The sequence below is a fragment of the Pinus tabuliformis genome, chromosome 9 (assembly GCF_031772625.1).
Source record: "Pinus tabuliformis cultivar Carrire ecotype Pingquan chromosome 9, CPIR1, whole genome shotgun sequence".
NCBI lineage: Eukaryota > Viridiplantae > Streptophyta > Pinopsida > Pinales > Pinaceae > Pinus > Pinus tabuliformis.
Genome location: NC_142307.1, coordinates 1781970581 through 1781983321, shown reverse-complemented (window position 1 = coordinate 1781983321; position 12741 = coordinate 1781970581). Strand labels below are relative to the sequence as shown.

Genomic DNA, 12741 nt, shown 5'->3' with positions numbered 1-12741 from the left:
ATATCGAGCTTATTAGAAATAACCTCTTAACAATGGCAATTTTTGGTCAGCACAGAAAAATGAGGACCCTCGGTCAAAGCGTGTAGATCGTTGGCCCATGGTGACCATGCACTAGCAGAAATTGGCAATTGGGAGGCCAAATCCAAAAACAGAGGTAGTTTCTAATATGTGATTAGCGCTAAAGCACTAATCACATATCGTAGGGCATCTCCAGTAGTGAAGGAAAGCCCCAAGCGCTCAGTCGCAAGGAAAAGGCATAAAACCATATGAGAATCGTTGATTCCATCAGAAGGCAAGTCCTACGCCAAAACCGATAGGATATCATGAGCACCTCAGTCAGTAAGTGGGTTCGACCAAGTCCTGTGCAATTCCATACACTCGGTGACACGTGTCGAGTGGATGAGAGAGAAAACTGCTCACATCATGCAAGTAAAGGTCACACAACTTACCCATGTGACATGGACGAAGACCGTAGGATCTGGAGGCTCCAAATCAATGGCAGAGATACGACCAATGGATGACCGGATTTGACAAAGTCATAAAGCAGATTGTGCAGGATTTTGAAGTCCGCCGTGGATGATGAGTTGGTAGAGATTCGTGTTTCGCAGGCATTCTTGGAGTAAACAGAAATAACAGTCGTTTCAAACAATCAAGTGTTTCCTATGAATCTGAAACTTATCTATTACGGAATAGGTGGCCACTTCCCTATGAGGTGTGATGCAATGACTGTAACAGCCGAAGAAGGGATTTGAACAGACAGAGGTAAGGAACGAGAGAGCTAAAAGTAGAAATGAACAGTCACGAAGCAGATGGCTTAAAGCCATAGACTGACAGAGATAGAGTGGGAGAAGAAGAGAGGAGAGTGAACAGTGAGAAAAAGTTGAATGTGTAGAGAGTCTTTGGAGTCGCTCGGAGGTCGAATGAAAAGCCAGAGAGCTCAATTGACAACAAGATATTGTTGTTTGAGTTGCTTGGAGGTCGAGCGACTCAAAGAAGCATGCAAAGGCCGAGAGAAAGAGCGTAGAGTGCCAGAGCCGAGAACCACAAGCCACAGCCACAGCCAAGAGCCAGAGCGAGCACTAGAAGTGAGAGCTGAGAGCCAGAACCAGAGCCCGAGCCAAAGAGCTAGAGCTAGAGTCAAAGCTAAAAGCCAAAGCAAGAGCTAGAGCCAGAGCCAAGAGCTAGAGCCAGAAAGTCGAAGAGCTCCAAGAGCTAAGGGATAAGATGGTGTTCCTATGTAAAACATTGGAGTTGAGTGTGGAACTTGTAAAATAATTGTTGCCATAATCTCAGGGAGCCTAGTCGAGTTGACTAGAGCTCAAGGAGACGTATCCCAAGCGTTTCAGGTGAACTTCGTATTAAATTTTTGTCTTATGTGTTTTCTTATTACTGCATTTGTCTATTATCATATGTATTTACATATCAGCATGAATAACTGAATTTTAAAAGCACATAAACAGTTAAAAACGCATGCCAGTATACACCTTATTTTCAAACATTTCTTAATTCCACATTGGTTAATCATTAAGACTTGGGAAAATTTAAAGCATTGGAAGTAAGAGAGGTTCTTGTAAGTTAGACAAGAATCCTAAGAGCCCCATTTTTAGATCATCTAAGACCCGAAGACACACTTTTTACGGCGACTCAATCACTTAGATTATCATGCTCATCTTCTTGATTAAGTTTTATACACATAGAGCCTCACTCTATTTATACAATCCCATGGTCTGCGGACCATGGGTAGTTCTATCTAGCTAACATTACATTTACAAAACTAGGGTGGACAACTCTGCGACTATATCATACTTTCGTGCCCTACGCTTAAAATTCGCGGAGCTTTACAATAATATTCGGTAAAAACTTGGGCTTTAAGCCCCAAAACATGCCTTCGAGGGGATTCCATGTCTAACAAAGTCTAGGGTAGATCATGGCTCAGTCAAATTACCCTACAGGATTAGCAACTTTTCGATAAGGTGAAATAATCGAAAGTTAAGCTAGATGGACCCATCAGAAAATAAAATGATCAAACATCTTATCACAAGATCGATAGTTGTGGTTCATTATGACAGCTCCCCTCCACTTCTCACAAATCACTATGGGCACATTTCGAAAGTGGTTTATGTTTTTTGTCAAAACCATGCACTAGAAGTTAGCAACAACTCATGGACTAGCCGAGTGAGCCAGACAGGTGATTCAACACGACATCATCACTCCACCTCACCCATCCACATCATCTCCCCTACTCCATGTCATCCCTTCGTACTCCCTTACATCATAAAATATTTTCATTTTTTCCCACTCAGTACACAAAGGGTAAAAGTTGTCCTATCCATCATTTTTTTTGTCCTCCATTTGTAGAGTTATGGTGACCAATGTTTAGACTGTACACCATCGGCTCCACATCTGTATTTGATCCTTCATCATCTCGTGTTATCGGGTAACTCATAATTCCAAACTTATTCCTTACTTTTCTTCAAACTGTAAAATGTATAAAACCTAGAAATCAAATTAAAAAAATGTAATCACCATGCCATCTATTCATATACCTCTTATGGATAGAGAGGAAAAAGTGTATGATTCTCGTTGTTGTTTGACCTCATGGAGATTTGAAAAGACATTATTTATTGTTCCAATGATTCAGACAACCTCCTTCAATTCTTTTAGTCGGTTCTGTATCATATCATTTCCCCATATATTTATAACTTTCCCAAATTTGTGAGTTGGTTAGTGTCTTCATTGTTGCACAAAGGAATTTGATTATGTCTTCAATGAGGGAAAATGTTTTCAACGTCACATTAGAGTTAATTCATGAAGCCTTTAATTTCCATGCAGTTTTGAACCCTAATAACTTTTCAGATGACTCCTTTCTCCTAATGTACAAAAAACTTTCTAAAGAAAACAAAGTTTGTTTTAACTTATTTTTCCAGCAAATTCTCAAATTCCTCCACCAATAGAAAATTATCCAATAACCCTATTTCTTGAAGTTTCCCAACATGTCTTGACTATAATTTTGTCTCTGTTAGGGGAATATGATATTGGGATAACAAATGAACAATCCTTGGGATTTTTGAGCCTAATGCTACGACCAGATATTGTATTAGACATTCTTTCTTATTTAGCCAAGTCCATCATATTTCAATTTCAAAACTTTCATATAGTTGGTTACTAAAGATACCCCTCTATTTTGGTCTATATGTTCTCATATGTACATGTAGGCAAGTTTGGTCATCTTGGTTTGAATATATGGGATTCAAGAAATTAAAAGAAAGATGTGGTTGAATGGACTAGTTTGTCAGGAGGAAGGACAAAAATGGGGGGTTTTCTCAATACTTGTCATAATTTATGGCCATTGTATATACTATTTTGAACAATCAGCACCCTCCAAGCATTCTACTTGAGGAAAAAGAATTGTTGTAGCTCAGTAAAGAAACCAGAGTGGGAGACTGGTACATTTTTTTAAGACTACACTGAAATAAGAATATATGGAGTGGAAGTGTGAGTCTCAATGTTGACCAAGTTCATTTTATTCCTGCAGACAAAGGGTATAAAAGAAAGGATTATTGGGCCATTCATTGTGAACAGCAGACAAGCCCTCCCACACGTTGAAGAAATGATGAAGGAGTTTGGTCATGACCAAGGAGAGAAGTGGAAACATGACCCCTATCATATAATTTCTAGTAAAGAGTGGAAATTAGTTATGCACCTTACTCCATGAAGGCAAGTTAGAACTTGAGAAAATGGAAAATCAAAAAACATGGCGAGGCAACAAAGAATGGATGTCAAAACCCCTATAGTAAAGGAGAAAAGTTTGAAGAGAAATGCTCTCATTATTCTCTCTCTCACTCACTCTTAGACACTTAGAGTTTTCTTGGAGCATTATAGCTTTGGACCAAGGAATGGAAAAGAAATCAAAGGAAGAACATGGAAAATAAAGGAAAGTGAAGAGAAAGCAAGGAAGAGCAATATCAATCAGCTTCAATAGAAAACTTACAGGTAACATATTACATGTGTGATTTCCTATTTGGTTTTGACATGCATGCATTTGCATGTTGTTATTTGGTTCTCTGGTTGTCAGTTGCATTTACTTTTCAAGTTATGATAGTGGCTTTCAACCTTGCCTTTCCTTTTTCCAGATATCCATCATGTGATGGGATTATTTCTTGGTTTTGAGCTTCGGAATTGCTAGATGGTTTCAGAATCCGGGGTAGAGGTGGTCTTAGGAAAATTCCCTAAGGTCTAGGAATCCCTTCATCGGTTTTGGTAGGATACATGGTAAATCCTGAGGGTGGAGTCTCGGTTTAGGGCCTAGTGATTCAGTTTGGATTGTGGTAAATCTTGAGAGGAAATGAGACAGAAAATTCCTCAAGGATAATGATGGAGTTTGGAGGCATTCCAAGGTCGATTTGGTTTTGTGATCTTGGTGCCAATTTTGGTGAGCTCACAGTTTGGTGAGGGAAAGGTGGTTAAACCTCTGGATTCCTTTGGTTGTTTTTGGATTGGTTTATCCATGAGATCCCACATTCATGCTTGGAATAAGGCATGGGGGTGACTAGCTGAAAGAAATATTTGGTTCAGCCATGTCATTGGTCAGGTGGTACGTGGAAATCCCAAACCTGGTTTGCTCTTACCTATGTTGTAATCTGTAAATAAATCTAAAACATGTTTTTATAATAGTGTAATTTTTTCAATGCTTAACATGGATTCCATACATGGAATAGAAAAAAATATTAATAACAAAAATACAATTTAATGAAAAGTAAGAAAACTTTCGGTAAAAATCATCATCATCATAATTTAATGTTGACCACTTTTATATGATATAAAATAATAAAAAATAAAATAAAAAATTTGTTATAATCAAAACATTTTAATGTTGTGTTGACATGTATAATTATTTTCATGCTTGACATGGAGTCCACACAAACATTAAAAAAAAAAATTAAATAAGTAAATTATATCCATTTTAATTATTAATCTATCATGTGTAGTAAGGCATCAAATTCTCAAGGTCACAAAACATTCCCCAAGTTTTTCTAATTTCAAAAGAAGGTTTTAGGTCTTTTAACTAGAAAGACTTGATTCCTACATATACATATATATATATATATACACACACACACACACTAAATTATTGTAAATGCCTATTTTCAGATTAATATATATATATATATATATATATACACACACACACACCAAATTATTGTAAATGCCTATTTTCAAATTAATATAAATATACAATCATTTGTTTGGGGACCTTGAATCTCATATTTTCAATTTTTTCTTTCCTTCCATACCAAAATTTCAAACATGAAATTAGTTACCATGGAAGGAATGCATTAAATAAGATTATAAGATGAAAAAAGTAAAAATGAGATGAAATGAATGTAAGAAAATGAGTGATATAAGAACCATACATGGATTAGCTAAGATGAATTTTAAATGTATAGTATGATGTTTTCTTTTTCCATATAATTATTTATAAGGAAAGGAAAGGAAAGGATAAATGTTGTGTAAAATTTATTACATAATTATATTAAGAAATTTATTTTCTTGAAGCTATGTCTCTTTATATTTCTTTAGATGTATTTTACTCAGAACAATTATATATATATATATAGATGACAAAGATCACACATCTACTTCTAATTAGTAACCATTCTTTTTTGTATGGAAGAAGAATGATCAACCTATATTGAAATGATATCACCCAAATTTCACATCGCATAGGATAGTTTAATTCCCCAAAGTGGTTTCCATCCTCAAACCTTTCTAATGAGGTTTAAAGGTGTGACCTAGCATAAACTAAATGTCAGGCAAACCACATGAGTTAATTAATAGTAAGCATTATCTTTATCACTCTTAAATAGTTATACAATTATATATATATATATATATATATATATATATATATATATATATATATATATATATATAATTTTATTTTTTAGAAAACTATTATCCTCATCACCCTTAAATCTTTAGAAAACAGTTTTTAATAAAATATTTTCTTACACATACATACAATTAAGTATTGGGGGTTTTCGCAATGCATTATATTAGATATCATTTTTGGGATTCAACTCCATTAAGTAAGTCATTCATCTATGACCATTTCCATGAGAGGTAGTCGTAACTGACTAATTTCTCATGATTTTTGAATAGTCCACTTAGCACTCATTGCATCGGATGATGCTTATATTAGATATCATTTTTTGGATTCAAGTGTGTTAAGTAAGTCATTCATCTATAACTCACTAATTTTTCATGCTTTTTGAATAGTCCACTTAGCACTCATTGCATCTAGTGATTTCCATGAGAGGTAGTCATAACTTCCGAGTGATTTCCATGAGAGGTCATATTAACTTAGTAATTTCTCATGATTTTTGGATAGTCCACTTAGCACTCACACCTCTCATGGAAATGGTCATACATGAATGACTTAATGGAAATGGTCATACATGAATGACTTACTTAACGTAGTTGAACCCCAAAAATGATATCTAATATAATACACTATGAAAACCCCCAATACTTAATTCAAAAGATTTAATGGAAATGGTCATACATGAATGACTTACTTAAAGTAGTTGAACCCCAAAAATGATATCTAATATAATACACTATGAAAACCCCCAATACTTAATTCAAAAGAGTGAAGGGACTCTACTCGAATGGTTCATGAGGCAGAATACTTGCTAGGGTTTTGGTCACCCATCCCAGATCACCTCTGGCTAAAGGGTGCTTAACTATGGAGTTTTCCCCACAATCAAGCCCACTTAGATTCCTACCCCATTTGCAAAACCTTAGCAAGTATGAGTAGAGTCCCCTTCACTCTTTTGAATTAAATATTGGGGATTTTCGCATTGTATTATATTAAATATCATTTTTGGGACTCAACTAACTTAAGTAAGTCATTCATCTATGACCATTTCCATGAAAGGTATGAGTGCTAAGTGAACTATTCAAAAATTATGAGTTAGTCAGTTACTACTACCTCATGAAAATGATCATAGATGAATGACAAAATAATCATAAATGAATGACTTAAAACACAATTGAATCCCAAAAATAATATCTAACATACCTACAATCTTAGTAATATATTTTCATATATATTTTATGATAAATTACATTGTTTATAATAAAATAAAAATAAAAAAACCAGCTTTAAAAAAAACTTATTTTTTTATTTTATATTATATATATATAAATTAAAACACTAACCAAACTGAGGATTCACGCTATTAAAACAAATGTTAACGTTCATATAATTAATATGTCATATGTTTTAATGTTGACATAATTAATACGTCTTATATTATGAAAAATAAAATAATTTAAATTATATTATTTTCGGCCATGATTGATTATTGTATACGTTATGAAGTGGATTTATTCTCCTATATCATAAATGAATTCACAAAAGAATCGTAGTTCATTAAATATATTATTCTAACTTTTAATATTGTTTTTTCTTCAAACTCAAGATAATTGAGCTTGAGATTTTAATGTGTGGCCAGTATATAATTGATCTTGAGATTTTAATGGTTTTCGCTGTCTTCGAACTATCTTGTCACTGGACAGAAATCATAGATTCCGAACTCCTTAAAAAAAAAGCAGTACCATCCTACGACTATCTGGAATTTCCCGACCAATTTTGTTCTAAAAGATCAATGGAATTTCTCAAGATTGATCAATGGCACCTGCTGTCATCTACAGAGATTTTGTAATCTCACGCAAAAGGAAAAAAACAGTGGGATGATCGTGGACCTTCTTTGTCATTCATGTTCCAAAAAATCAACGACAAAATTTGTTTTTTAAAACAAAACATGTTTCTTTCGGCATAGTTTTTTAAATTACTTTCATGCTTTTTAAAAGTAGCTTTTCTGCGTGACACATAACTCAATCACAAAGTTTTTTGCGTGACATTTGTGTTAACCTCAGTCACAATCATGGATTAACGTTGATGCTTTTTCAACCTTTTTGGCTAACTTCTGCAAATTAAACACGTCAGGACTAAACCATAACCCTAATGGCATGATATCCCAGGAAGTCCGTACCTAATACCTAGTCCAGATGTCCGTAGACAATCTAAATCTCCTATAAAACCCTGTTGATCTCCTGTATTACAATCAAGGTCTCTGGATGGTTGCTTAGATCAGAATTACATTGATCAGAGATCAATCAATCGATTTGCAAGAGCCTGCTGCTACTGATAGAAGTATATTCTCGACATGGCACAGCAGTCGACTAGCTTTAAAAAAGGTGAGCAAATCCGCCATTTCACTCATCCACAGCACGCCCTAACCCTAGTACCCCTGACACATCCATTCACCTGCCATGGATGCAAGGAACAGGGAACCGGGGCTAGATACAGATGCAATGAATGCAACGTCAGCATCCATGAATTCTGTGCCAGCGCTCCTCCTTCCATCTCCCATCCATACCACACCCAACATCCCCTCACCTTCTACAACAAGCTAGGAACAGGATGCATGAAGTCTAAGTGCGATGTCTGCGGCCATTCCTTCAAGGGATTCGGCTACCGCTGCAATATATGTAACTTCAACATTCATCCCTGCTGTGCTGAGCTTCCAAGAGAACTCAGTTTCTATGGCCATCCCCAGCACGCCCTGAAGCTTTTCTCTGGGCCTCCCTTCGCTAAGGGTTCGTCCTACACATGCGGAGGGTGTCGCAGAAAGGGCTCGTCTTGGGTCTACTACTGTGCTAAATGCGGTTATTTTCTCGACAAAACCTGCGCCCAAACGGCCATCAACGGCCTCCAAACTCAGGGCATCGCTGTTCGCACAAGAAAGAGCAAGTTCAGAACGGCGGCGCGCCTTGCCACGCAAGTCGGTCAGTTCTTTCTAAGCAGTCTCGTTGAAAGCCTTGGAGAAGCGGTTGCAGGTGTTATTCTTGACAACGCTACCAGAGAGTTCAATCCTCATGCTGGTCACGACAACCATACTGATCATTAAATGCCAACCATACATATTTCAAGATTTGAATGCTAATTATGCCCACATATAGGATCTATTTTATAGATTTTACTCCCATGTCGGAGTTTTGTATGTTTTCGCTTCCTTCTGACTGCTTGTAATTAGATTATAGGTATTCGTTTCAGCTTTCCTATTAACAGGGCCTGAGATTGAGAATATAGTCTCTGTAATTCTCTACTGTGTAATCCATATCACTTTTATTAACCGAGTATGAATGATTTGCAGAATATTGCCATGTGTCTGATTGATATGCAAGTGACCCCGCTCCTAGAATTCAGTGTTACGAATTATACTTAATAATCAAAGTTATCTGCAATCACAATACACACTAAGTTCACACATTAAGTTCTCTATAATTACCTACTAATTTTTTTATAATTACCCATTTTGGAATAGAAGTTTTTGCTTTTGGAATAGATTTACAAGGAGTTTTACGAGTGTAAGTGTTAACAATTCTGTTATCAATGTTCTCTCTAATCACCCCTACACATTAAGTACATTAAGTTTAAATAGTTGTAGTCTAGCTGTGGCAGTATTCTAGTATTCTATTATTCTACCTAATACAGATTAAGTTTAAATAGTTGTAGTCTAATTGTGGCAGTATTTTACCTGTTTTATTCTACCTAATATAGATTAAGTTTAAATAGTTGTAATCTAACTGTGGCAGTATTCTACCTGTTTTATGTTTAATTGAAATTATTTTATTTTTACTTTTTTGGTAAGCTTGGCAAGACTACAATTTCATCATGTCCAATTTATATATTTAAAAATACATTTTAAATAACAAATAGTATCAAAATTTGATCAAAATTTATTTAGCCAAACTTCAAAAACATAAATAAATAAATAAAATTAAAATTAAAATATTTAAATTAAATAGTTCAAATATTTTGACAACATGGTCTTTGCTTTATAGTTTTCTACTATCAAATCTATATCATTTATCCTTTTGGCTTTGGCCCTTTTAGGGACACTTATCACTGCTCTTGAAATATGTCAAAAAATTTGTGTATTTTGCAAGTTTGAGCTGTGTAGTTTGCATTTTAGGGTTTAAAAAAAAAAATCTATTTATGTATTCAAAAATAATCAATAATGAATTTTTAAAGCACTGAATCCATTTATGCATTCAGAAACATATTTTAAATAATAGAAAGAAAACATAATTTGGCCAAAAATTACTTTGTCAAATTAAAAAAATAAATAAATAAATCTAAACTTAAGCTAGTTAGACTAAATTAAAAAAAAAAAAAAAAAAAATAATAAATCTAAATTTAAACTAGTTAGACTAAATGATTTAAATGTTTTGACAACATGATTCTCTACTATCTAATCTATATCATCTCACTCTTTTTGCTTTCGCCATTTCTTAGACACTTATCACTTTTTTTTAAATCTTTTATGAATTTGTGAATTTTATAGATTTGAACTATACAGCTTGCATAATATTAATATTTTCAAAAAAAAAAAAAATTGTTGAATCTGCTTATTATATTAAAAATGTAATTTAACTAAAAACATTAAAATCTCCTTAAAAAATAAATAATATAATATAAAACCGTTAAACAATGTCCTTTTCTTATTCATACAAATGATATATGATCAAAAAATAAATAATAAGCCAGCACTACCATTCTTATAACTCAATAGTATTAATTAGTTTTAATAATTAAAGTTATTTGTAATCATCTTCATTTACAAGGTTTAAATGATTTATAATTTTGACTTTTTATTGCGTTTCAAATCTCAATTTCGAATTTTGAATTAAAAAATATGGTTGGAATTATAATTTTTTTTATTAAATTTATATTTTAAAAAATATAATTTAAAAATATTTATTACAATAAAATTCTAATTAAAATTTATTATTTTTCATTAAATAAAAAATAAAAATGAAATCCAAATATTTCTAATACTCTTCTAAACCATATATCATATTTTTTAAATCTAAAGATCTAACTGCTTTTCAATATTTTGTCACTTGCTTGTAAAAGTCTCCCGACTCACAACAGAATATTATAAAGCTTTGCCAAATTGAAATTTGTTATGAGATGTCAGTTGACATCGTGATGAGAGAAATTATTTTTAATGATGTGATATTCACGTAAAAATGGATTAAACGAAAATTAAAAAGAAGTTTAGAAACGTAATAGAATTTCAAAGAATTTGTAAATTGTATGCTTGATTTGATTTTGAGGTGAAGTTTCCATATTGATGTAAATTCATTTTCACTTTGTAATTAATTGTATTATTAAAAGAAAGGAAAGTAATCAAGTTTATTAATGTTTATTTTGAAATAAAGTTTTATAAATTTAATTTAATTATTTAATTAAAAGGTAGAAAGTAAGATTTAATTGTATGGAATATTCACATATATTTTTAGTGGTTGTTATTAATAGAGAATTGAAATTTATCTTAAAATAGTTATGTTTTTTTGATTTTTAATTTTATTTAAAAGAATATTAAAAAGTTAGATTAAAATAAATTATGTATAAAATATGGTGACTATCAAATGAGTAGTTTTGTGGGCATATAGTATTGATGAGTTATAGTATTAGCACGTAGTAAAGTAGCAAAACATATTTATAAGTTAAGAATTTCCATATAATTGAATCTCATATATATATATATATATATATATATATATATATATAGATATATAATTCAGTTAATTTTTATGACTTTTTATATGGGATAATTGTTTTGATGTCTATCATAAATTATTACCTATCAATATTTAGTAATTATTTAATTTATATAACTATATTAATATTTAACATATTTTAAAAATTTAAAAATTAAGATATTTAATATAAAATAAATTTATAAATTACAATATTTAATACAAATAATATATTAAAAAAAGTATATATTACAATATTTAATATAAAATAAATTTATAAATTACCCTATTTAATATAAATATTATTTTGATAAAGTATTTTTTTTTTTTTTTTTTATTATTTAGGTCATATTTTATCATTCTTTAGTCTTAATATTTTGTTGTGTTTTAGTGTGTACATAGTCACATTTATGGTTTTACTTACATTATAGAGTATGATGATATTGACATTATAGAGAGGGAGAGAGTATATTATTTTGAGCGAGTATTTTTTATAAATATTTTATTATTTTGTCATTCTTTCAACTTTATATTTTGATGTGTTTTAGTGTGTATATAGTCACATTTATGGTGTTACTCACATTATAGAGTATGATGATATTTAGAGAGCAATTTTATAAATGTTTCTTTTCATAAATATTATTTTTTTATTTTGTTACTATTAAAGGAAGTGACAATTGAGTCAAGTTTATACTTGTATGACATGGGGTACTCCCATAATATTGGTCAATTTCATCTACCACCACTATACTTTTAGGCGAACACCACTATAACCCCTAGGTGAAGAGAGAGAAACTCACATTATATTGAGAGAGAGAGAGAGAGAGAGAGAGAGAGAGAGAGAGAGAGAGAGAGAGAGAGTTTGTTATATTTTGTTGTACGTTTTTTTTAATAAATACTATAATTTTTATTTTTTTATTATTAGAGGAATCGGCAATTAGAGTGAGGTTTGTACTTGTATGACATGGGGTGAGGCTTGTACTTGCATGTCATTGGTCAATTTCATCTGCCACCACTATAACCCCTAGGTGAACCACACTTTCCATTGCATCATAGGTAAATTAGGGGGGATTTGAGCCTTTGATTTCGTACTTTACATAATACTTCATATCATAGTCATTG

The 12741-nt window shown here is 32.3% G+C and overlaps 1 protein-coding gene across 1 annotated transcript; it reads left to right on the top strand.

The window, feature by feature from the left end:
• Positions 1-8149: 8149 nt before the first annotated feature.
• Positions 8150-9202, top strand: LOC149155904 (protein VACUOLELESS GAMETOPHYTES-like). Its single transcript, XM_089445384.1, has one exon. The coding sequence runs from the start codon at positions 8235-8237 to the stop codon at positions 8976-8978; it is 744 nt and encodes a 247-aa protein (XP_089301510.1). The 5' UTR covers positions 8150-8234; the 3' UTR covers positions 8979-9202.
• Positions 9203-12741: the final 3539 nt, after the last annotated feature.

What these genes read in the sequence shown, in the direction of transcription:
- LOC149155904 (XM_089445384.1), top strand. Translation starts at nt 8,235, where the DNA reads ATGGCACAGCAGTCGACTAGCTTTAAAAAAGGTGAGCAAATCCGCCAT.